Source organism: Mustela lutreola, chromosome 2 (assembly GCF_030435805.1).
Source record: "Mustela lutreola isolate mMusLut2 chromosome 2, mMusLut2.pri, whole genome shotgun sequence".
Classification (NCBI taxonomy): domain Eukaryota; kingdom Metazoa; phylum Chordata; class Mammalia; order Carnivora; family Mustelidae; genus Mustela; species Mustela lutreola.
The window spans coordinates 1,202,770-1,227,878 of NC_081291.1; the positions used below are offsets into that span (position 1 = coordinate 1,202,770).

The following is a 25,109-nucleotide window of genomic DNA, read 5'->3' on the forward strand; positions in this document are numbered from 1 at the left end:
CGGGGCGGGAGCGGGAGCGGGGGCCCGAGCGGGCGCCGGAGCCGGAGCCGCAGCGCGAGCGGGGCCCGGAGCGGGGGTCCGCGCCGCGCTGCTGAGGGAGCCCGGGTCGCTGCCCGGCCGGCCGGGGGCCACGGCCACGGCCACGGCAGAGTCCCCGAGGTAAGGACGCGCGCCCTCGCCGCTGCCACGGCCACGCGCCCGGCCGCGGACCCCCGCCCGCCGGCCCCGCACCTGGGCCCCCCCCCGCCCCCAGACCCCGCGATACGGCCCCGCGCTCCCACCGGACGGCCCCTTCCCCGGCTCGGGCCCTGCGGCCTCGCGCTCCCGCCGACGCCTGGCTCCGGCCGCGCTGCCCCCGCCCCCGTGCAGGCTCGGCGGTCGTCCGGGGACCCGGCTCGAGACCCCGCGCTCCACTGCGCCTCTCGCGGCCCAGGGGGCAGGGGGCAAGGGTGCGCGGGCCCCTTGCCCCCTGCCCGTGACCCCGCACGTCCCCCCTTCGACCCTGGACGCCTGCCCCGGCCCAGCCGTCCCTGGCTTTGTGGGCTGGAAGGCCCCGAGGGGACAGCGGGGCTGGCGGGGACGGGGCCTGCGGCAGGGGGTCTCGTCCGCGGTGACCTGTTGCGGGGCCCTGCTTAGGAGCGGCCGCCTCGGTGTGGCTGTGCCCGCCCCTTTCCGCCCGCGCCCCCGGTTTTGTTTTCCGGAAACACTTTGGATCTGGGAGGGGGTGCGCGGTCTGTGCGCCGGGGGCGGTGGCCGCGCCATCTCCTCCCTGCCCGCCCCCCCCCCCGCCCCAACTTTCTCAGGGATGCTTTGGGGGGGGGTTGCTGGGGCTGTCCTCCTGGGGAGGCCTGGGGGCTCTTGGCCTCGGGGCGGTAGTGTTTGTGGGCCGTGCCTCGGAGGGCTCCGGCTCGCCTGCCCCGGGCGCTCTGGCCCCTGCTCAGACTCGGGGGCGCTGCAGGGCGGCCCTCCGCTGCGTGGGGCCTCGGTCCTCGCCTGCAGGACCTGGCCGGCTCCGCTGGCGTCTCCAGCCCCACAGGCTGCGGCTCGTGGGTGTGAGAGACGAGTGGGAACACAAAGGCTCCAGTGTGGGGGTAGGTCCGCGGGGCCTTGGTCTGGTCCCTGGGGCAGGTGGGCCCTTGACAAGACAGGCTGGGAGCCAGGCCGGCAGGTTCGAAAGGGGGAAGTTTGCGGCTTCGCTGGTAGTTCGTTTTCTGTTTGCTTGTGTCTCCTCCAAGTTGTGCCCCAAGAAAGGGAGCCCTGCAGGCAGATGGGCAGGCTGGTGGGTGGGGCTGGGCTGTGGCACCCCCAGGTGTTCTCTTCACCCTCTGGGGGGGTCTGTGGCCTGGCCTCGGAAACAGAAAGGGGGAGTGCTTGAGTGCGGGGGGGGGGGGGGGTCGGTCCGGGGCCTGCTGGGCCAGTGGAGGTGCGACCTGTGTGGTGCGGGTGGGGAGGGAGGTCTGAAAGGAGCGGACTGGACATGCCTGGCCCCGGGGGTGGACAGAACCCCAGGGGCTTGCGGGGGCCGTGGGGCACAGGACCTTGCGTAAACGGGCTTCGTGTCTGATGTGGACGCCTTCTCGTTTCTCGAGGGGACTGGGGATGAGTGGCTCGTTACGTGGCTCTGGGTGTGTCCCCGCTCTGATGACAGCCCCTGTGAAGACAGGCCTCTCTGAACTGCTGGTTCTGGTTCCAGCTGATTTTTCTCCTCTTTTTAATTACACAGTCATTACCTCGGGTTGCGAGAGGAAGTAGGTGAGGGGTTTTTCCCGAAGTTGAAAGCCTCTCTATCTGTTCATCCCAGCTCGGGGGAAGCCAGCGCGCCGCCAGTCGGCATTGCAGACACCCACGGGGTCACTCGTGTCCATGGGGATTTACTGGGACAGGCCTGCGGGGCCCCCTGTCCTGTGGTGGCCTTTCCCCTGGGGGACCCAGTAACCGCTTGTTCCATAGTTGACTTTGTGGAGTTCCCCCTTCTCCCCAGGCCACCTCAAAAGCAGCAGGGTCCCTCGCCCTGGTTGGGGTGGGGCCCATCTCTGTCTTGGCAGGTTCTTTCCAGGTGGGCCCTATCTCCTCCTAGGAGCAGGTGAAGTCCATCAAGGCCCTAGGTCCATTGGTGGGCAGAAGGCTGGGGGGAGCAGGAGAGGTGGGGGTCTGGGGGCCACCAGCCTTCAGGCCTCTGGTGACATCGGCAGGTCAACATGGTCGGCTCTGTTGGGGAGACAGGTGCCTGTAGGCACGAGCCGGGGCGTGCTGGTTGGGGTGGCGGCCAGCATGGCTGCCTTGCTGGCTGGCGCTGGGCCGCAGGGCGCACTGGGGAGAGCTGGCGATTGCTCGGGAATGTTCCCACGGGTCAAGTCTTTCCGCGTGGTGCAGTCAGTGGGCCCTTAGGGAAAGAGAGAACCAAGCCGAGGTCTGGTGGGTCTGGAAGGCCCCCACCTTGCATGGCTTCGAGTCTGCCCCCTTCCCTTTTGGGGGCCAGCCTCCTGAGTCCCTGTTGTGCAGTCGAGGAAGCAGAGTCCTGAGTGACCTGCTGGGTATGGAGGCCTGGCCCTGATGAGGCCAGCGCGCATACCTGTGCCCCTCGGTGCCCACGGTGCCAGGCAGGACTGGCCCGGGCAGGAGTGGGTGTGCTGGGAGCTATTGTTTGTCCTCACCATCCCGTGGGCGCTGGCCTGCCTTGGTGTCTCCCTCTCGTCCCGTCTTCCACACAGTGCCCTTGTGCTGTGGGGGTCCACTCACAGGGTCAGAGGCACTCTCCCAGGGGGGTAAGTCCTTGTGCTGAAACCCCCAGTCTTCCTGCTCACAGGAGCAGGCTGTGGTTCTGGGCCCTGCTGTCGCACCAGCCCTGTCCAGGCCCCGTCTGGGGTCCCCTCCCTTGGGCGGCCTCCCGCATGGTCTGCTCACCCTCAGGGCAGCTGGAGGCCCATTTCTGGGAGCCCCCCACCCCGCGACGGGTCCTTTCTCTTCCGGGAGCTCGGTAGCATCCACGGTTAAGCGTCGTGACAGAAGTTTTGTTCCTTAAGCTGCTCTTGGCGTGCGTCGGATCAACTGATGCGCCAGACCTGGGGTGCAGAGTCGACCTCGGGTTCTGTCTGCTGAGGCTCCCGTCAGCAGCCCCCGCCCCCCAAGTCCGGTGCAGCTCTCTTGGCAGGTGGGCAAGGTGCCTGTGTTTCTCACGCTGCTCAGACCCTCCTGCCAGGACCTGGGTAGCTCCAGGGCGGGTCCTGGGATGATCCAAGGCGGCCCTGGGTGGGCGGTCCCTGTTTAAGAGGCGGAAAGGGACATACTGCGTTGTCACTGGTTTCTCATTGGTGTGTGATATTAGAGTCTTAGGAAGATTGTGTGTAAAGGGAGACGCCAGCTATCCAGTAGTCTCCGCTCTCTAAGTGAGGGACACCTCATCTGCTTTTGGGTCTGGAGACCGAGCCCCCGTCTCAGAGAGCAGGTACTGTCTCCCCTGCAGATACGGGGTTGAGGGCAGTGTCTGCCCCGTGGCTGTGCCTGTCCTCATAGTCTCTGCTTGCTGTGGTCCCAGGATCTGGCTGGTGGGCGTGGAGTGAGCCTTGGGAGAGTGGGCCCAGCAGAGCCCTTCTGCAGATCTGTGGCCTTGGAGGCTCTGGACAGCACCCCACGGTGAGGCGGTGCCTCTCGAGGCTTTGCAGCAGAGGGCCTGGGACACTTCAGTCTCCCCAGGTTCACTTGTGTGTCTCAGGGATTAGATTAGATTAGATTAGATTAGACAGAGACTTCAGGAAGGCTGAGGGCTTCCGGGAGAGGTGGGTGTGGTTCATTGGGACACAGGACACCTGAGGGCGCTCTCGCTGCTTCTAGGAATGGACTTGGGTGTAATTCTGGGGCTGTGACCGGAGACCGATGTCTTTACCACGCTGTGCAGGAAGCTGTGTGTCCCACGAATCCCCAGTCCACCCCCTCCCCCAAGCAGCTCCGCATGCGAGCGTGGGGCCAGGAGGGCTGATCGGCCTGGGCAGTGGGCCCTGGGGCCCTGGGGCTCTGAGTGCACCTCCCTGCCCTAGCAGTGCCTTCCGTCCTGCCTCTCTGCTTTGACACCTGCGGGGAGGCTGGCGGGAGCTCACTGTGGGCCCCTGCTTGGGGGCTGCCTTCTTTTTGCTTAGGCTGCACCGACGGGCCTGTTGGAAATCTGCTGAGGACATGTTCTGTCGCCGCGCCCTGACACCGGGGTTGATACACTCCCTGGGGGGCTTTCTGGGTGCTGTGGGGGCTGAACAGCTTCCCTGGACCCACCCAGTTGGTGCCAGGAGCCCTCCAGTCATGACGGAGCGGACGTCCCCAGGTGTTGCCCACGGTTCCTGGGGGCAGGATGTCCCCGGTGAGAGCCTTGCCCTGGAGCCGCTGCTGGGAGCCGAGCTGAGAGTGGCCTCCCCGAGCGTGAGGCTTGTGGCCGTGGGTCCCAGGGCCTGTGCGGTGCAGCCCTCCATTGTGTCCTGGAGCTGGACGTCTGAGGACGAAAGCTGGGAGAGGGCTCTGGGGCTGGTCCCCCAGGAGCCATCAGGGATGCGGCCTGGAGCTTCGGGCTGGGCTGCATCGTGGCTCCATGGGGACCACGTCCAGAGCTGCACCTGGTGCCGGGAGTCCGGCTTCAGCTGCCGGCGGAGCTCCTCTGCAGCCCGGCGGGAGGGGCTGGGCGGCTAGGGAGAGCGGAAGGCCGAGGCACAGGGGCCCAGCCCCGAGGCTCCCAGTGCGCCTTGTGGCCCTCGCCCAGGCTCTCCAGGGCCCGCTCACCCCCTGGGCCTCAGCGTCCCCGTCGAGGTGGTCTCGGTGGTCCTCGGCTTTTGGGAGTGACAAGGGTTTCTGAGGCACAGGTGCTCCAGATCTCAGGTGGAGAGCGGACCCGGGCCACGCGGTGGCGGCCTTGGCACAAAAGCAACAGGTGGAATTCACTTTATTTGGTGAAACAGAGGTCACAAGTGGGGGGGAGCAGGCTCCCCGCTGAGCAGAGCACGCGGTGCAGAGCTCAGTCCCAGGACCCTGAGACCCTGGCCTGAGCCGGAGGCAGAGGCCGAACCCGCTGAGCCCCGGCGCCTGTGCGGGAAGCCTTGTTGACCCGGCCGGTCAGTTCCTTCCTGCTGGCGTGTCTGACACTTGTGGCCCATCGCTCTCGGGGAGCTAAGTTTTCTTTTTTTTTTTTTTTTTTTAAGGTTTTATTTATTTATTTGGCAGAGATCAGAAGTAGGCAGAGGCAGGCAGAGAGAAAGAGGGGGAAGCAGGCTCCCTGCTCAGCAGAGAGCCCGATGCGGGGCTGGATCCCGGGACCCTGAGATCATGAGCTGAAGGCAGAGGCTTAACCCACTGAGGCACCCAGGCGCCCCTGGGAGCTAAATTTTCATTGGAAATATTTGATTTTAAGAAGTAGCACAGAAGGGGCACCTGGGTGGCTCAGTGGGTTAAGTTGCTGCCTTCGGCTCAGGTCATGATCTCAGGGTCCTGGGATCAAGCCCCGCATCGGGCTCTCTGCTCAGCAGGGAGCCTGCTTCCTCCTCTCTCTCTGCCTATTTGTGATCTCTGTCTATCAAATAAATAAATAAAATCTTAAAAAAAAAAAAAAAAAACACAGAATTGACCAGAAAACATTTGTGGCCCAGTACGCAGTCGGTCCACTCTGCTGGGCCCGAGGACTTGAGCTTTGGACAAACAGAAAGAGCTACTTCGTGGGAGCGTGTCCCGTGTCCTCCGGGGACGCCCTCGCACCCGCTTCCGTGTTGCCGACCGAGGTCCCTTGTTAATGGAGCTCCTAGTGTTTTTATCTGCTGTTCTGGCTGCCGGTGCCGGGCTGTTGCGGGATGGGGTGGGTGGCTGGTGGGCCTGCGGGGTGCGCAGTGGGACCTTCAGGGTGCAGTGGCAGCTCCCAGCCCACACGGACGCTGGCCTCAGCCCCTCGGGGAGCGCTGGGATCCCGGGTCGTGAGCAGGGTCGCGTGTGTGTTCTGAGGGGCCTCCTGGGCGCTGGGCGCTGTTCCAGTGTCGGGGGAGGCGCTGCCACGTGTGTGGCCAGAGGCAGGGGCTGGGTAGCTCCGGCTTGCTCCCGGTCTCTCTAACTGGTCCCCACTGCCGCCTGGGTCTCTGGTGGTGGGGACGGGGCGGGAGGGTTCTGGCCGCCTCCCGAGGGCCCTCGGTGTGGGCTCCTGTGAGCCTGGAGGTGCAAGAGCCCTGCATGTGCGCGGGAGAGTGGGGTGCGCGGGAGCGTGGGGGCCGCAGCGGGGGCCGCAGCGTCACCCTGACCGGCCTCGGTGAGCGCTGGGGTGTTCTGTGAGCTCAGGCTCCCCGGGCCACATGGACTGGGGCTGTCCTGGCTGGCTGTGGCAGGGGGCATCCTCGCCCGGGGCCCCCCAGGGGTTGAGACGCGCAGGTTGGGGTCGCTGAGCGCTCACGCTGGGCGAGTCAGCCCGTCGGCCTCTCCCCTGGGCCGGCCGTTTCTGCGGCGTTGACTTCCTGTGGGCCCGGGCCCTCGGCTCCGCGGAAGCTCTCGCAGGGGCAGGGGTGCGGCCTCGGCGCCGGGCGGGCTCGCAGGTGCGCCTTCCGTGGGCGCCCGTCCCCCCCCACCCCCTCACTCTGCCTGTTGGTTCGTGTTTATTTTCAGGGCTTTCTCAGGACTTACCTGAGAGGACGCACGTTCGCCTACACGCGTGGGGCGGGGCGCGCCGACCGGGAGAGCCCCGGCAGACTCCGTGCTGAGCGCAGAGCCCGACCTGGGGCTCTGAGATCACGACCCCCGGCCCAAGCCCGGAGTCTTCACTCACTGAGCCCCCAGGCACCCTGTGGCTTTTTAAACAGCTTTATTGAGATGCCACGCGCTGTGCTTTTCTGTTTTGAGTTGAGATGTAATTTACAGAACCATAAAAAATTCACTGAAATGTGCACTTTGGTGGTTTTTAATACATTCGTAGTTCTGGGGGACCATCACCTCCCTGTCATTCCAGAATGTCCCGTCACCCCAGAAGGAAACCCCATCCCGTTGGCCGTCACCCCCTCCCCAGCCCCGACCCCCGCAAGCCCCCTTCCCGTCCGTGGAGGAGCCTGGTCTGGACACGTCACACGTGTGGACTCACACCCCATGGGGCCTCCTGTGTCCGGTTCCCTCCCTGGGTGTCGTGGGCTCAGGGTCCGTCCCCAGGGCTTGGGGGGGTGCTCGCTCCTGCTGGGGGCTGAGGCCGTGCCCATGGGCGGGGGACGCATGTCTGTTTGTCCGTGGGTGGACACTGAGGTGGGGGTTGTGTCTGCCTTTCGGCTGCTGTGAGCACGGCACACAGGTTTTGTGTGGACGCATGTTGTTCATTCTCTGTGGTGGACCCCGAGGAGCAGGTCTCTGGGTCCCTTGACGGCTCCGTGAGTAACTCTGAGGAGCCGCTGACGGTTTTCCTCGGCGGCCGCTGCCGTGTTCTGCACTCGCTGTGGGTGAGGCCCCGGTCTCCCCGTCTTCACCGACTCCGTGGTCACTGTCTGCATCCTGACTTCTCGCGTCGTTGCTGCTTCCTGGGTTAGGGTCTGACCCTCACGGGGCCGTCTCTGCCTCCTTGCGTCTGCCCCACACCTTCTAGAACCCAGGGGTTCCTGCAGCAGCTGTGTGGGGGCACCCAGCTGTCCCGTGGCCATGGACTCCCTCATCCACGCTCCTCTGAGCAGGTGCACGCAGAGCCTCGGAGTGGCTCGTGGGCCTCATGAGTCAGTGTCCTGGTTTTGGTGGTTCAGTTGTTGGAGGGAGAGCGAGCGGGACAGCGCATAAGCAGGGGCCAGGCAGAGGCAGAGGGAGAAGCAAGTCCCCACCGAGCAGGGAGCCTGACGCGGGACTCGATCCCAGGCCCCTGGGATCACGACCTGAGTCGAAGGCAGACACTTCACCAACGGAGCCCCCCAGGTGCCCCAGTTTGGGTTTTTGCTAGTAGCCCTTCTTCTGGAGCAGTCGTGAGCGGAGTTCCCGCACAGGACAGAGCTCCCGGGGCCCCGCGTGGGCCCTCCGCTCACGCTGCACAGCCGCGCAGTGACGGGCGGGCCTGTCCCCTCCTTCAGCAGAGATCCTCGCTCTGTCCCCGGACCCCGTCCCGACCCCACGGGATTTCCGTTGTCCCTCGGCTTCGGATCCTCCGGGCCGGGACCCTGAGTCCACTGTTCCTCGTGTGGTGCCCTGGGAGGTCGCAGGAGGGCTGGCCGGGGGTCCTGCAGGATGTCCCCAGGCTGCGTTCGTCCCATTGGGTCCTGGCTGCCCACGCAGCTCCTGCCTGTGGCCACTCGCGGTGTCTCCCAGCGGGGCTGCACACTGTTCTGGAGCCCAGAGGTCTGGGATCCAGGTGTGGCGAGGCCGCACCCGCCCTGCAGGCCTCAGGACGGGTCCTGCCTGCCCCTGCCGGATTCTGGTCTTGCTGGCTGTCCTTGCTGTTCCTTGGCTGCGCCTGCCCTTCCTGGATATCTTTGTCCTCTCTTCGTGAGGACACTTGTCTAAGGAGACAGCCTACCCTAATGTGCCAGAGGGTCACATTGCTGGGGCTTCAGACATGACTCTCCAGGGACACAAGTGCCCACACCAGGGACTGCTGCAGCAAGTGTCTTGGCCACCCTGGGCCTGCCGGGATGGGGTCCCCGGGGTCTGTCACGTGTGGTGGGGTCGCCTGCCCCGCGATAGGGGGTTAGCTCTATGAAAAGTTACGGATGAGGGCTCTCCCGGGTGGCTGGGAGCGGTCGGAGGAGAGGCCAGCGCTGGCGTGTGGCAGCCCCGGGCGTCCACTGAGCCCCTGGCACCCGCCTCGTTCCTCTTCTGTGAACGTGACTGGTGACTTCCGGGCTGGACAGATGGCCCCCCGTGGGCCATGTGTGGGGCATGGTGCAGGCTGCTTGAGCAGCAGGGCCCAGCCCAGCCCACCCCTCGGAGCCCCCATGGCCAGGGAGGCCCTGTGGACGTCCCCGCTGTCCCCCGTCGCAGGACTGGAGTGCGCCCCGCTCATCAGACTGGAGCCCTCCCGCTTCCCTTCGGCTCCGGCTCCGCTGTTCTCAGACGCCCTGGACGGGGCGCGGGGCCCCACGGCCCCAGCAGCTCACCCAGGGATCTGTGTCCTGCCAGGCTTTTTGGAGGCGACGTTTCGAAGCAGATCCTGGGCGTCCTCTCCTGCTGCCTGCCGGGGATCCTGGTGCCCAGGTCTTGGGGTCGACCTCTTACGAGTCTCCGCTTGGTGCCAGTGCGTGGGCTCGGCTGTGGGGCTTGTCATCGGGGCCTCACCTCTCTTTTGTGATCTGGTTCATTGTGTGAAAGCCCAGGTCTGTCGGAAGGTCGCAAGGCAGGCACTGTGAATTCCGGGGCTCTCGGGTCCAGACCCGGCCACATCTGCACACCTGTCCGCGTCGGCTGTGCCCGAGCCGCTGGAGAGCACACTCTGGTGGCTGCCGCCTGTGGCTGCGGCAGTGCCCCTGTCCGACCCCCAGGACTCCACGCTGTCTCCTTGCAACGCGGCCTCCGGGCGTCTTCGTGGCCACTGAGCGGACGCTCACCGTGGCCTGAGGTCTTCCGCTCCTGCTCGCTGAGCAGTGGCTTGTGTGTGGCACCCACTGAGAATGCTTGTCCCCGAACGTGCCCTCGCTGGTCACCTGCAGTCCTTCCTCTGGGACACGCAGCGCATGACCTGTTCCCCGGAACACGCTGCGCTGGCCTTGTCGCGGGGGGCCTGCCACCCTGGGGCACTTACTTCTCTGTCATAACACGACCTTGCAAGTGACTTGGGACTTCTGGGCTGCGACCACGAGGTTCGTCACGTGTCCGGGGTCCAGATCACCCTTGAGAGTGCTGTGTGGACACCGGGATGTGGCACAGGGGGTCCTGGGAGGGGGCCTGGCCTCCCCGTCCTCAAGGCCCCGTGAGACAAGGGTCGGTCCGGCTCAGGAGGGATGTGCGTGTCCAGAGATGCTGGGGTGGGGCGCAGCCTGGATCCCACGGACGTGGGTGCTTGTGGGCTGGGCCCCGGGCCCAGGGCAGCCTCAGAGGGCCCCACATCTCAGGAGGTAGGCTGTCTGCGCGCACCTGCTCCCAGACTTGCCCCGGCTCTGGGATGGGGCTGCGCTGGTGATGTCAGCCAGGGACTGTGACATCACTAAGTGGACATGGTCAGAGAAGGGGGTTCTTGGGGCCTCCACCAGGGGAGCTGGCCCCTGGCCCTGACAAGATGGAGGACCCCCAAAATACCACGGCAGGTAACTCACCTGAGGTGGGTGCTCACAGAGGAGCACAGCCCTGCCCCAGAAAGGTCTCCACGAGGCCTGCTTGGTGGGGACACGGGGGCCGCCTGGGCACGCGGTCTGTGGTCCTCTTGGTGGGAGCAGGCTGAGGCCTTTCCTGGGTCGGGGGGCCCCGGGGGAACTGCCCTGTGTCAGGAATTGGAGGCCCTGTTGGTTGAGCAGAGACTGGGTTTATCGTAGGCCTGAGGGAGGGTCGGGAGCCCCTTGCCCCGACAGGGTTACTCTTAGCGGCGGCACCTAGGCCTGGGCAGGGCTGGGGCTGACGGCAGACACTCCCGTGCCCTTGGATGGCGGGTTACCTGGCTGGACCCTGGCATGCCAGGCTGCCATCTGCCCGGTCCTGGCCGCGTCAGGCCTCTGTGCTGCTCCTCTCCTTGCTTTCCTGGGCTGGCAGGTGACTCGCTCTTGCTGGTCCCCTGTGGCTCCCATCTGGCTTTCAGAGTGGACCAAGGCATGACCCAGAATGCCCCTCTGTGGCCCGTGCTGGGTGGGGTGGCCTCCCAGGGCACGCTGAGTTTGGCTGCCTTCTAGAACGTTGGCAGGTCCGTGCCGCCTGCTGGGTTGCGGGGAGGTGGCCCTGTTCCGTGGGGGTGAGGAGGGCCTGGTATCCTCAGAGCTTTCCCGGGAAGGGGTCAGACTGAAGGGCTTCTCACCTGCCACCACGGTGCCTGCTGTACCCCGAGGGGGGCAGCCGCGGGCCAGCGTGGGGCTTGGGAGAGCTACAGGTGCGGGCCGCTGGCACAGTGCCGGGGCCTCTGTGGGGCAGCACGCACGCACATCCTTCCCGAGCTGCGCCCAGGCACCCGGTCTGCACCATCTGCCGGAGCCACTGGGGGCTCTTCTGGCTGGGGAGGCCGCCAGGGGCCGCTGGGGAGGCTCACACAGAGGAGCCTGTGGCTGAGTGGGCCAGCTGGTGGACCCCTCCCCGTAGAGGGTTTGGTGAGAGAGTGAGGGGTGTGGACGGTGTCCCCAAGCCCCCAGCATGGCACCCCCATGGTCAGGTTTCTTCATGGCAGCAGCAAGAGGTGTCTGGGGAGGGGCGTGCTGCGAGACCCCAGACCCCGCCGTCACAGGCAGCGGCTGGGGTGCGCACATGGTCTCTTGGAGGGGACCCTAAGAACCACCCCAGGCACAGGGGTCTTCCTGGCGCTCTGGTCTCCGGAGGGCAGCTCTGCAGGCCCAGAGGGTTTGCGCCTGGGTCACGAGGCCGGGGGAGATGCCCATCTGGGGTGGGCGCTGCTAGGGATGGCCCTGTGCCGCTGGCCGGGGGCCTCCCAGGAGGAGCGGGGGCTGAGGTCCTGAGGTGTGTGGCCCACAGAGGAGCTCCTCCCGCGTGCCTGGGGCAGAGCCGTCCTGGTAGGTCCACAGGGAGTGGCATCCAGAGCCAGGTGTCCCTGCCTGCAGAGGGCACCGCGGAGCCTGGCCCAGCCTCCCCTGCCTGCCTGGCCTCCCAGCTCCGCTCCCAAGGTCTTCCCACTAACCCGCCCGGCGACTGCTGGTGCCTCTGAAGACCCACTGGTCCCTCGGGAAGTGCCCCGGGTTTGAGGGGCTCCGTGCCAGGCCCCAGGACAGAGAGCAGGTGTCTGTCTTTCCGGTTGTCCTGGCTTCGTCTGTGTGGAGCCTGTGTTCAGGACCTCCCCCCCCCACCCCCAGCTGATGGCTCTCAGGTGGTCCCCCTGCTGGCTTCCAGCGTGCTGCCTCTGCGGGGAGCCCCCGGGGCCCCTTCACCCCTGGAGCTCGCCCCTCGTCAGGAGAGCGGCCGTCGTGAGATGCGAGAATGGTCCGTGTCCCTCACGATCTTGAAAACTCCCGCAGCTCTTACGTCTGCAGGACTCGGGGCCTCTGTGTTCGAGTCTGTGCGCGCCTGTGCCTGCGTGTGCGCAGGTGGCCTGTGCCTGGTGCCCTGTACCTGGTGGCCTGTGCCTGGTGGCGCTCTGAGGGAAGGAGAGTCTGAGCATTCGCAGGGCAGTAGGTGGGCTGGGGCGCCCCATGGGTGCAGACCCCAGGAGGCTCCCGGGGGAGCGGGGCGGGCGCCGGGAGCGTGAGGGGCCCATGGGGGGGGGGCGGGTGTGGCCGCCAGGCGGCTGTGGCTGTGGCGTTCTGCCCTGCAATTTTGTACCGGAGAACAGGTGTTTGTTACAGAAGTCCTGCCCCGGCGGGTCGCCGCGTCCTGCCGGGTTCTGCTCTGTCCGGCCCTCCAGGCCGCTCCAGACCGGGCCGTGCCCCCTCCGCTCCCTTTTCACGACGACGTTCCGCCGCAGCCACTCTCGGGGAAGCCGGTCTGGCCGCCTCTGTCTCGGTCGGCGGAGGAGGCCGTGTCTAGAAAGGAGCGGGCGTGCTGGCAAACGTGGACCGAGGCGCTGCCGCCGCGCCGGCAGGGCGGGCTGGAGCCGGAGGAGTGCTGGGGGCTTCCGGGACGCGGGCGGCTGCTGCTCCGACGGCTTCAGTACGATGTCCAATGTCCGTCAGGGCCGGCAGCGGCGTGCCCGCGGTGCACCCAGGACCCCGGCTGCACGTGTCCGCCGAGGCTCCCCTCTCAACGCCCAGAGACAGACGCGCGTGCCCTGCGGCCCCTGGCATGGACACGCTCCCACGACGCTCGGGGAGGGAGCCGGACACAGAAGGCCCCACAGGGTGTGAGTCCACGCGTGTGTCACACCCAGACCAGGCTCCTCCATGGACGGGAAGGGGGCTCGGGGGTGATGACTGATGGGGTTGGGGTTGCTTTTTGGGGAGACGGAATGTTCTGGGATGAGATCATGGTAATGGTTGGGTAACTGTATTAAAGACCACTGAACTGTGTGCTTTCTTATTCTTTTTATTTTTTAGATTTAAAAAAATTTTTTTAAGATTTTATTTATTTGACAGTCAGAGATCACAAGCAGGCAGGGAAGCAGGCTCCCCACGGAGCAGAGAGCCCGATGCGGGGCTCGATCCCAGGACCCTGAGATCATGACCTGAGCCGGAGGCAGAGGCTTAACCCACTGAGCCCCACAGGCGCCCCCAACTGTGCGCTTTTCAAGGGTGACCAGTATGGGGTGTGGGTCATATCCGTGATACGGGTGACGCAGAGCAAGGTCCGAGAGACGGGCGGTGCCGTCTGCTCTCATGGGGAGGGAGGTGCTGTCCGGCTCCTCTCCTGCGGTTCCCGCGCCCCCACGGCGTGCCTGGGACGGGGTCTGGCTCAGGCGGAGGACAGAGCCCATCGAGGGCTTTGTTGTTGTTTTTACAGGAAATAAGTATTTTTTTATTAACATCTAATGTATTACTGGCTTCAGACGTAGGACGTGCGACTTCCCGTCCTGCGCAGTTCACGGCGCCCCCGCAGCCCGCCCCCGGTGCCCCATCGCCCCCACCCCCTCCCCGCCGGCAGCTCTGTTTGTTTTCTGAGGTTAAGAGTTTCTTACGGTTTGTCTCCGCGTCTGGTGTTATCTTGGTTTCATTTTCTCCTGGTGCCCCTGTGCCGCCGTCCTGTTTCTCCGACGCTCGTATCCGTGATGCCCGTGACCGGCGTCTTCCTCTGGCCGAGTTCGCTCCGCGTAACCGGCTCTAGTGTGTTCACGTCATTGCACACGGCAGGATTTCATCCTTCCCGATGATGCGATATTCGTGCGCACCCGTTCGTCTGTCGGGGGACATCCGGGTTCTTGCCACAGTGCGGCTCCTGTGGACGCTGGGGGACAGGCGCGAGGGCAGTGTTCATAGCAGACTTGGGGCGACGGTGTCTGTGGGGTCACCTGCAGGCGGAGCCGGGGTGCACTCGGGGGGCTCCTGCGGGGTCTCCAGGCGCCCACGACGGAGCGGGCTGGCTCTGCTAGTCTCACATGGCCGTGTTCCCTCCTGGGGGGGCCCAGCCACTGCCCCAAGACCCCACATCCCTTGCGTGTTCTAGGCTCTGCCCAGGGGTATGTGGGATACCACTGACGGAGCAGGGAGGCGGGGGACCCCCGCACGCCCCCTTCTTCGTGTTGGGCCCTGTTGCTGACTGGGGGGCCCAGCATACCCCGCTGGTTCTGGCCTCCAGGGCCTGCTGGAGGGAGGGTTCCCAGAGCGGGTGGGGCCTTCCCTGGGCCTTCCCCACTGGCCTGAGCTCCTTCCCGCGGGGGCAGGGGACCCGAGCAGGCCCCACCCAGGCTCCCAGGGCAGCTCGCCTTTCTGGGTGATGTGGGTGTGCACGCTTGTGTGCGAGCCCGGAAGGGGGTGTGTGCGCGCCACAGCCCTGGGCCATCGCGGAGCAGGGGTGCTGGGGCCCCCCCCGAGGGAGAGGCAGCAGCATCTGTGCCGCTGGCGCCCCTGCCCGGGAGAGCTGGCAGCAGCGCTGGCCCCGGGGAAGCAGCCTGCTCTCTCCGTGTCCCGCCTGCCAGCCCCTGCCCACTCTGTTAAAAATGCCGGCTGCCTCCCTCCACGGTGAGCCCACCGTGTCCCGTTGCCTTGTTTCCGTCACCTGGTCAGACTCGTCAGCCCCACGTGGACATTCCGGGCGGGTGTGGCAGGCCTTGAGTACTGGATGTTGATGGGTGTGAGCTGGGTAGCGCCCGGAGGCCGCAGCGGAGAGAGGCCGGGGGGAGGGGAGGGCGGGGGTGGGGGAGAGCACGTCAAGCAGGCTCCGCCCCCAGGGCAGGTGCCCGCAGGGGCCTCGCTCACGACCCTGGGATCACGACCTGGGTGTCCTCACCTGGGTGTCCTCGGTCACACTCCATCAGCCCCCGGAGGCGCCCGGGCGCCCCACCCTGACTTGAGAGGGGGGCGCTTTGGCTGGCAGAGTTGGTGCTTTCTCTGTGAGGAGATCTTTGGCTTTGGTGTGAGCGGTTGGCAGGGTTGGAGAGAGAGGCCGGGTCTGGCTGAGTCTGCTGGGTGGGCGCAGGTCTGGGAGGGCCTTGGGGACACGGGGCTGGAGGCCGCTGGCCGGGGTTGTTTCTGTGGGTACCTGCCCCTCGCCACAGCCAGCTTGGGTGGCCGGCCCCTTCCTCCCTGTATCCTGGGCGCTGCTCGGTACCCACCCTCCTCCTCAGCCCTCCAGGGCTCCCGCGTAGTCCCTCCGGCCGAGGCTGGGCCCACTCCAGTGGCGCACACAGCCTGTGCCGGCTTTGGCAGCTGCGGACCGAGTGAAGCCTTGCCAGGGTCAAGGTTTCCTCCAGCCCCGCCTGACCACAGGCCACAGTTCTGCGTGGTTAGGCCCACCTGCACAGCTCAGGGTGGGGTGCAGGGGGTTCGGTGGGACGGCCCCGAGGCATCCGAGGTCCGTGGTAAGGGTCTATCAGCCTTGGTCTCTCTGCACCCAGGCTTGGGGCTCCATAGCTGGCTTTGGGGTTCTGAGGCCTCAGTCATGTGACTGGCCACCTCCTCTGCCAGGGGCTCTGCCCTCGAGTCATGGGGCTGGGGTCCCTCAACAGAGCCCACCCCCCACCAGCCTGACCTGTGGCATTCACAGGGGCGTGAGTCACTGTACTCCTGTCTCCCAGAAAGTCGTGGGTCGCACTCTCACCTTTAGAAGTCTTTCCAGCGTGCGGGTTCACTGCCCAAGCCTCTCGTGGTGCTACCCGTGGGTCCCCCCACCAGTCTGGGACTGTGTCGTGGACACCTGTGGCCTCCTAACCCCTGTCTTTGTTTCTCTACCAGCTGGGAGCTACGAGATTTGAGGCGGCGGGACCTGTCAACAGAATGTGTCCTCCCCCTGCATGCGACCCCGAGGTCACCGAGATGAGCGCCACAGCCGGGCCCTGGCAAGCGCCCGCGTCTCACTAGCAGGGAGCCCGCCGGGCCACCATGGTGTACTAGCCCCGAAGAGCCGGCCGCAGCCTCAGGTCTGCCCGGACCCGGGATTTGCACGGCAGCAGAGTCACCGTGGAGAGGCCAGGGTACCACAAACTTATGGATTTTGACAAGAAAGGCGGGAAAGGGGAGTCGGAGGAGGGTCGGAGGATGTCCAAGGCCGGCGGCCGGACCAGCCACGGCGTCCGGAGCTCGGGGACCAGCTCAGGGGTCCTGATGGTGGGACCCAACTTCCGGGTCGGGAAGAAGATAGGCTGTGGCAACTTCGGGGAACTCCGGCTAGGTGAGCCCCTTGTTACGTTCTGGGGCACAGGGAGGGGGAGGCTGCCCGATGGGGCTACGGCCCCCACTCCCAGGGGGCTACAGATGGTTGGGCCTGGGAATGCAGGTAAACCTCCTCCAAGGGGGAGGTTTTGCCGGACGCGTGGAGCCCTAGCCTTGATCTGACCTGTGTTTCTGTCATTCGGGGAGCTGTGTGCCCACGTGGAAGTTTCTAGCTGGCGGGGACAGGGGCATTAGCCGGTGAGATGTGTGCTCAGCTCTCGCTGAGCCCTGGAGCCGCAGGCAGAGCCCAAGCCCTCCCCCAGCCAGCGGCCCTGGGAGGCTGGGGGGCCCGTTCGGAGCCAGAGGCACAGCACAGCTGCTCGAGGCATCAGCACTGGGCTTGGGCCGTGGAGTCTCACTGCTTGTCTGTGGCTCTAGGAAGCCCAGGGCTCGGGGTTTGTGAACGAGCAGACTGTCGGGGCTGGGGTCCGATCTCTGTGTGCTGGTTGAGGGGGCAGGTGGGGCTGGTGCTGGGCTCGAACGGCCGGTGCGTGTGCCACTCGGGCACCGAGGCTGCCGAGCTTGTGGCAGAGAGCAGAGGGCAGCGGCGTCCGGCCCTCCCAACAGCCTGCGGTCTGTTCCGCAGCCGACCCCAGACGGAGCCACCCTGTCCCCGTCCCGCTGCCCTGTTAGCGTGTGCGTGTGTGCACACCCGTGCTCACACAGACCGGGCCCAGTGCTGGCCTGCAGCCTGGGGGCTACACAGGCCTATCTTTTGGGGTGTTGGGGTCGGCAGCCTCACAGTCCGGGTGTGCACAGACTAAGGACAGGGTGCGTCGGGGCTGTGGGGTGCCGCAGTTTTGGACTTCGAGCCTTTTTCAAATTGAGGGGCTTGGTGTTTTCTGCCGGGTTTCTGCCCGCATGGTGTTGCGTGTCCCTGCTGCTGCGTGTGTAGCTAGCTGGTTGTCGGTCTTTGTGACCACGCCCCGTTGTCCCTGTCTGTCTTCCCACTCGGGGACGAGCAGCTGCACACAGATTCCCGCCGCTGTGGTGCACGCGCTCCGTGCGCCCTCCCCAAGTCGTGTGCAGATGTTTTGTTAAAGCACTGGGTCGCGGACAAGCTATGTGCGGACGAGAAACTGCCAGACTGGCCCCCGCAGGCACGGCGACATTTCTAAACTCCCGTGGGCAGCGTCCGAGGGCCCGGGAGTCCCACGGCCCTGTCCGAGTTCAGGCTTGTCCGGACTCTCTGCTTGGAGTGCGCTCGGGGACGCCGGCTGGTCTCCGTGTGCACTTCCCGATGATTCCTGCCCTCCTGTCCGTCGTGCGTCCTTTTTCCGGGCAACTTGAAGGTTTTCACTTTGCCTCTGGTTTCAGACCTCGATTCTGCGTGGTTTAGGGCAGATTTCTTTGTGTCTGTCCGTGGGACTGAGTGCGCTTTGCAGACCTGTGTGACTCCTGTCCGGTACATCGGAGCCGCTTCGGTCCTCTGGCCGGCTCCTTCCTGCCTTCGTCTTCGGGCCTTTTGCGTCCCCCGACCCGGCGGCGCGCACGAGGTGCTCACGCTCTCCGCGGGGCCCCCAGGCGGTGGCGGGTGTTCCCAGGGCCCGGGGCCTCCCTTTGCTTCCGTCCCATTCGGTCTTGCTCATCTGTCCGTTCATCCTCCTTCCCTCCGCCGCGTCTGGCCTGTTGTCGGAGCCGCGGGGGGGGAATGTTTCCTTCCACGCTCGGCGTTTCTCACTTCTCTGGACGCCCCGTTTCCCCCTCGGAGTTTCCCATCTGCGCGTTCGTGTCCCCGTCTCGTCCTTTGAGCCTCACGCGTCCTCGTGACTGTTCAACACCGAGCGCCCAGCACCTCTGGCTCCGCTTTCCTAGTCGCCGCCTCGCTCGCCGTGTCCCGCACACCCCGGCACTGCCTTCTCCGCCGCGTTGGGCGTCTGTGTGACACTTTGCCGTGGAGGCTCATCTTGACATCATTGGGGGCGGGCACTCGGCTGAGAGCAGACTTCACTCGGGCTGGAGTCACCTCTGTCCCTTGGCGAGGGCGTCCTGGCTTCTTAGCCAGGGGTCGGGGGAGCTCAGGGGACCTCTGCACCCGGATGGCGGCCGCTGCAGCCTCCTGTGGCCCCCACGGATCTTCCTTCTGCTCGCCGCCCTCGGGAGCACCAGTGACTCCGCTGACATTGGTGAGGCCCTCTGAGGCCAAGGCCCTGACCGCCTCCAGCTGTGTGCGACTCCCCACTTGAGACACAAGTGGGCACGTGGGCACACGCTCACCTTCCACTCACTCTGGCCTTCAAGGACTTTGGCTGTCTCAGGGCTCACGCAGGCGGTCAGACGCCAGTTTCTTCAGCAAGACCCAGTGGTCAGTTACTGTAAAGGGTCAGAACCCTCAGAGTTAAAGACTCCTGCTGTGAGGGGCGCCTGGCTGGCCCCGTTGGTTGAGCGTCTGACTCTTGGTCTCGGCTTGGGTCATGATCTCTGGGCTGTGGCATCGAGCCCCGCGTCCGGCTCTGTGCTCCGCGAGCGGCCGCTGGGGACTCTCCTGCCCCTCACCCCCTCGGGCGCTTGCCTGCTCGCTCTGTCTTTGAAGTCTTTGGAAAGACCCCGTGTTTTAACAAGGAAGCCGGTTAGGAGCGTGGACAGACAGGCCACAGACAGGTGGTGCTGCCAAGCACTGTGTGACAGAGTCCCGGTGTCGCACACGTGTAAAAAGACACCGGGAGTCCAGACGGGCAGGAGAGGGGTGCCCAGCCAGCTCGCCGGCGGGGCGTGCGAGTCCTGACCCGGGGCCGTGAGCCGGAGCCCCGTTCTGCTGGGAGGGCGGGGAGACACCACATTAGAAACGGCAGGCGTGGAGAGAGTCGCCATGGGGCGCAGAAGGCACTCGGCCTTAGCGGCCACGAGTGAAGGCGCCACACGTGAGTCGCACGCCACGTTTCAGCACAAGCAGCGGACCGGGCCGGGCGGCTCGGCGTGGTACCCAGCCCTGCGGTGCGTGGGAGAGCGCCCTGGGAGCCCGCCGGCATCCTCGGAGAAACACGGCTGGAGCCGGGAAGGGGGGTCGGGCACAGTGGTGCCCCTTGGTCGCTGCCTCGGGCGGGCTGCTGCGTCCGTGTGGAGCCGGAGGCACCCCATGTCTGCCCGAACGCATCGCGTGGGCCCGGCGGGTGCGTGCATCCCCGGGAAATGCCTCCAGTGAAAACAGGCACCGCGGGTGCTGCTGCGGCTGCTTCGCAGGGCTCTGCTCTTACTAGAAGGAAGGAAGGTGGGGCGCCCGGGGGCTCTGTTGATGAAGCCTCTGCCTCCGGCTCAGGCCATGATCCCAGGGTCCTGGGATCGAGCCCCGCAGCGGGCTCTCTGCTCTGTGGGGAGCCCGTTTCTCCCCTGCCTCTGCTGCTCCCCCTGCTTGTGCTCGCTCTCGCTCAAATAAATAAAATCTTAAAAATAAGTAAATAAAGGAGATGATCTGGTGACAGGTGCACGGCCATTCAGTGGGGTAAGGAGCAGGTTCACTGAGGTCACCTGGGGCCTGAGGATGTGGGTCTTCCCCGTGTGGCGCTTCCGTTTATGTTGAGACTTCTTGTAAAACGTTGAAGAAAGAACATAAGAGGCAAAAGCTAGTTTTCATCAAAAACAAGGAAGCGGGGCTTCAAGAGAGCGTCCGATAAGCCTCTTGGTCGTCTGCGGTGTGAACAGGGTCTGCCAGGACACGGGGTCTCGCAGTCCACCCCTTCCTGACCATGGCCCGCCACGGCGAAGACGGGAAAACATGGAGAGAGCGGGCTGGGCGCCCCTGCACGGCGCGGGCACAGGCCCGTGGCGGCCACGTGGTCTCTCGAGACGCCATCAGAAGTGAGCTTTTCTCTTTGGGCAACAGTTGGAGAAGAAAAACGGAAACACACTGCCGGTTGTCCGCGTGCCGAAGCCTGCCAGGGGCCCGCAGAGTGACTCGGACAGGCTGTCACGCGTTCCCAGTGACAACTGCAGACCCCCATGAGAAGTCACCTCACACGTGACGGCTGTCCCCTCCTCGGGTTCTCCTGAGGGCCTGCGCAGCGTGTCAGGGAAGTGGACCTGTGGACTCTCGAACCGCCCCTGGGAACAAGGCCCTAGGATCGCGGAGGCCGCTGGTGCCACAGACCACCCGGAGCACGCCTGGGATGGGGCGGGGACCTGGGGGAGGGGCTGGTGGGCCGGGAGAGCCCCCGTGACAGCCTGGGAGCTGGTTCACAGGGACAGCGTGGTGCAGGTGACACCATGATGGGGGGAGTAAGCTGGGGCCTCTCCCCACAGCGGATCCTCCTCCGGGACAGTGGGACAGACGCGCGGCCTCCCGGAGGAGCAGGTATACCGTGTGGGGCCATGTTCGTGGCCTTCCGGGTCCCGTGAGGCCAGTCCGAGGGCATAGGCCAGGGTCGTGCCGGGAGGAGCTGCTCTGTGGGAGAGGGCAGCCCGGCTCCCCGCGGCACAGTGGCTCCCGGAGGGGCTGGGGAGTGGGGCCGAGCACCGGGCAGCCCTCCGTGGTGCCGCAGCTCACCCGACCTCGGAGCCACAGGGTGCGGGACCCTTTGACAGAAGCCCTGAGCTGCTGGGCTAACCTGGCTCTCCAGTAGCCCCATCTGGGGTTTCTAGCAGGTGAAACCTGGGCTGTGGCTGGTTCTGGAACTCACATGTTAGCAGGTCTCTGGGGTTGGGTGTGTGGGCTCTTTCTGTATGGGCTTCTGGAGGTCCTGCGGGTCAGTGATGGGCTCGGGAAGACCACTTCGCCCAGGCTCTTTCGAACCTGTGAGGCACACAGATCCTAGCCCCAGGTGTGCTGGGAAGGCAGCCAGAGCCGCTGTGGGCAGGGTCTTGCTGGAACCTGGGGCCTCATTCCTTTCTGCACCTCGAGGGAGCTCCCCATGCCGATGGCCGGGGTGGAGCCCCTTCGGTGAGTCCCCTGCAGGACAGGACCTGGACAGGCCTCTCCACGTGGCTTCTTGCCAGGGGGCTGTGCTCCACAGGGCTGGGGTCTGCTGGCGGGACGGACGGAAGGAGATGGGCCGGCGGGGGCGGGGGCGTGGACTGCGCTGGGGCTGGTCCTGGGGAGAGGCCGAGCAGCTGTCAGAGGGGGAAGGGGTGGGGGTGTTCTCGGGAGCCCCGAGGGGCTGCTGCAGTCAGATGGCACCGGCTGAGGGGAATGCTGCTCTCTCCTGCTTTGCTGCCTTGGGAGCTGAAGAGGGGCCTTGGGGTCACCATGGGTCTACGTTTTCTCTCTTTGTCTTTTTAGATGGGAGAGATTGGAGCGAGCTGGTGTGCTGGCAGGAAGGAGTCCCTAGAGAGGAGCTGGGAGCGGCCTGCTTGAGTGGGGGGGCCTGGTTGGTGGCGGGAGGAGAAGGCCGCCTGCCGGGGGGACCTCGAGGATGGGGGGGCGATGGGGCCACCCGCGGCGGGGCAGGGGGCCGTGTAGGCGTTCTTTTCCTTCCCAGGACGTGGCCAAGCTCAAGGGGGTCTGCCGGGGAATCGGAGGTGGCCCCCGGAGGCCCCTGGGTCCGCTGGGCCCCCTGCCGGGGCGCTGCGGCTCTGACGCTCGTCTCTCCTGCAGGGAAGAATCTCTACACAAATGAGTACGTGGCTATTAAACTGGTGAGTCTGGGACTTTTGTGTCGTCGCCTGGTCCGGGCTCAGACCAGCCGAGAGTCTGGGGGGGGGTGGGCACGCAGAGAGGGGGCTGTCACCTGAGCTCAGACTGGCCCAGTGGGTCTCCTGGGTGGCGGTGTTGCACACCGTGGGGGGCGGGGGTCACCTGGCCATATGTCCGCCTGCCCTTCCCAGGAGCCCATCAAGTCGCGGGCGCCCCAGCTGCACCTGGAGTACCGCTTCTACAAGCAGCTCAACGCCGCAGGTACGGCCGGAGCCGGGCGCGCGCAGTGCGGGGCGGTGCCCAGGGTGCCCCGCAGGCCCCACAAGAGTCTGTGTTGCCCGCTGCAGAGGGCGTCCCTCAGGTCTACTACTTCGGTCCGTGTGGGAAGTACAACGCCATGGTGCTGGAGCTGCTCGGGCCGAGCCTAGAGGACCTGTTCGACCTGTGCGACCGCACGTTCACGCTCAAGACTGTGCTCATGATCGCCGTCCAGCTGGTGCGGGCTGGGGGCGCGCGGGCGGGCGGAGCAGGGCTCAGGGCTGGGGGCCGGCTGGCGGGGGGGCCCTCACCGCCCCCCACCCCGGCCCCAGATCACGCGCATGGAGTACGTGCACACCAAGAGCCTCATCTACCGCGACGTGAAGCCCGAGAACTTCCTGGTGGGCCGGCCGGGCAGCAAGCGGCAGCATGCCATCCACATCATCGACTTCGGCCTGGCCAAGGAGTACATCGACCCCGAGACCAAGAAGCACATCCCGTACCGGGAGCACAAGAGCCTCACGGGCACGGCGCGCTACATGAGCATCAACACGCACCTGGGCAAGGGTGAGCGGCGCGCGGGCTGGGTGGGGGGGTGCGCGGGCCGCGCTGACCTGCTCTCCCCCCGCAGAGCAGAGCCGCCGCGACGACCTGGAGGCGCTGGGCCACATGTTCATGTACTTCCTGCGCGGCAGCCTGCCCTGGCAGGGGCTCAAGGTGGGCACGGGGGTGGGGGCGGGGGCGGGGGCCGGCGGCGCGGGCTCGGCTGACCGCTGTCCCCGCAGGCCGACACGCTCAAGGAGCGCTACCAGAAGATCGGGGACACCAAGCGAGCGACACCCATCGAGGTGCTCTGCGAGAGCTTCCCAGGTGAGGGCCGCCCCCGCCCCGCGGCCCCGAGCCGGCTGACCGTGCCCCGCCCCGCTGACCCCGCGCCCCCGCCGGCTCCCCACAGAGGAGATGGCCACGTACCTGCGCTACGTGCGGCGCCTGGACTTCTTCGAGAAGCCGGACTACGACTATCTGCGCAAGCTCTTCACCGACCTCTTTGACCGCAGCGGCTTCGTGTTCGACTACGAGTACGACTGGGCGGGGAAGCCCCTGGTACGTGGGCGCCGGCCCAGAGTCCTGGTTCCTGCGGCGGGCGGGGCCCCGGGCGGCGCCCCGGGCGGCGGGGCGGGGGCAAGGGGCGGGGCCCGGGCGCGTGGTGGGCGGCCTCAGCAGTGCGCCCCGCACCCCTTGCAGCCCACGCCCATCGGCACGGTCCACTCCGACCTGCCCTCGCAGCCTCAGCCTCGGGACAAAGCCCAGCCACACAGCAAAAACCAGGTGAGGGGCGGGGCTGACGACCCCGACATGGGGGGGTGGGGCAGGGCCCACCTGACCCGCCTGCTGCGCCCCCACCCAGGCGTTGAACTCCACCAACGGGGAGCTGAACGCGGACGACCCCACGGCCGGGCACTCCAACGCCCCCATCACAGCGCCTGCGGAGGTAGAGGTGGCCGAGGACACCAAGTAAGGCCCTGGGCAGCAGCCGGGCACGGGGGCACCTCGGGCCTCCTTCCCACCCCATGCCCCATGTCCCTGTCCCCTTGCCCTCCCCGTGCAGGTGCTGCTGCTTCTTCAAGAGGAGGAAGAGAAAAGCGGTGCAGCGTCACAAGTGACCCTGGGGCCGAGGCGCCCCAACCCCTCCTGCCACAGCCCCCCGGGGGCAGTCTGGCCCCGCGGCGCGGCCGCAGCCAGGACACAGACTGCAGGGCTGGCCAGCTGCCCGCCTGCCCCTCGCGGGCTCACTTCCTTCACACGAGACTTTGGCCGAACGTTCCTACACCCGTGTCTAGTCCTTCCCTCCGAGAGCAGTGACAGCGGAACAAGAAGCGGCGGGGCCGCCGCCCGCCGGAGTGAGTAGTGGGCCGCCCGCGCCGCCCGCCCTGTTAGTCTCATAAAGTTCAGCTTGTCTCCCTCGATCCAAAGGCCGTTTTCTCGAGGGGGCACCGTGGGCATCGCTACGGGGGCGAGCCCACCCTGGGCTTCCCCGCGCCACAGGGGAAGGCGGGGTGGGGGAGGCCCCGACCACATGCTGCAGCCCAGCCTGGGCGGGCGGGCACAGCCCCGCAGGGTCTCCTGCCGCTGCTGCTCGTGGAGCCGAGTCCAGGGCCCAGAGCCCCAGGGGCGGCCCCTGCTCGCGCTGGGGCTGAGGTCTGTGCCCGGGCGTTCGCGGGCTCCTCGCGGCCGGGCTCCACGCCCCGGTGCAGCGGCAGGAGACAAGCGCCTTAAAGCCTGGTCCCAGCCCCGCGGGTGCGTCCAGGCTGGGCAGCCCTGGCGGGAGCCGTCCCCCTAGGTCCCCGGAGGGCCTGCGCTGGCCCTCGGGCTGGAGCGGCGGGGCCGGCCTGGCAGCGGGTGTGCGTCTAGGCCTTGCTTTATACCGTGTACAGAAACGGCACTTCGGTTTCTCTGACGCTTCCTGGAAGCCATAGAGTTTAGGGGCTTTTTTAAAAAAAATAAAGGAAAATGAAAGCAGTCCTGAGTGTGGCGTGCGGTGTTTGCAAGAGGCTTGGCTGAGGCAGCACAGGTGCACCCGTCCCTAGGAGGGGCAGGCCCGGGGCGCGACCCCCTGCTCCCAAGACGGCGTCAGAGCTCCGGTCAGTGCCGGAGCTGGGCAAGGCTGTGTTTGCGGGCTGGGGACGCCGCTGTTGCCCTCGTCGGGATGAGCGTGGAGGACAGGTACGGGCCGGGTCTCCCTGGGCCTGGCTTCACACCGACATGTCAGAAACCCCGGCAAAGCGGCTGCTTGCAGAAGTGGCGGGGCTGGGGCAGTCGCACAGGGTCCCCACACGCCTGACAAAGTGGGGGCCCGGGACAGCCTCTCGTGGTGCCTTGAATGCGGCACAGAGGGACAAGGTCTCGGTGGCTGCCGGGCTGCCCGTGTTCACCCA

At 66.3% G+C, this 25,109-nt stretch overlaps 1 protein-coding gene across 5 annotated transcripts; it reads left to right on the forward strand.

Annotated features, from left to right (window-relative positions):
- Positions 1-24,693, forward strand: CSNK1G2 (casein kinase 1 gamma 2). Of its 5 annotated transcripts, none has more exons than XM_059159312.1 (12): positions 2-159; positions 15,873-16,308; positions 21,877-21,917; positions 22,107-22,176; positions 22,263-22,411; positions 22,506-22,740; positions 22,805-22,890; positions 22,959-23,043; positions 23,129-23,277; positions 23,419-23,502; positions 23,582-23,688; positions 23,783-24,693. In XM_059159312.1, the coding sequence occupies exons 2-12, from the start codon at positions 16,125-16,127 to the stop codon at positions 23,835-23,837; spliced, it is 1,245 nt and encodes a 414-aa protein (XP_059015295.1). In that variant the 5' UTR covers positions 2-159; positions 15,873-16,124; the 3' UTR covers positions 23,838-24,693. The 5 variants fall into 5 exon arrangements, with proteins under 5 accessions (XP_059015298.1, XP_059015295.1, XP_059015297.1 ...); XM_059159314.1 differs by lacking the exon at positions 2-159 and adding an exon at positions 1,074-1,091; XM_059159313.1 differs by lacking the exon at positions 2-159 and adding an exon at positions 10,126-10,208.
- The last annotated feature ends 416 nt before the right edge of the window (positions 24,694-25,109 follow it).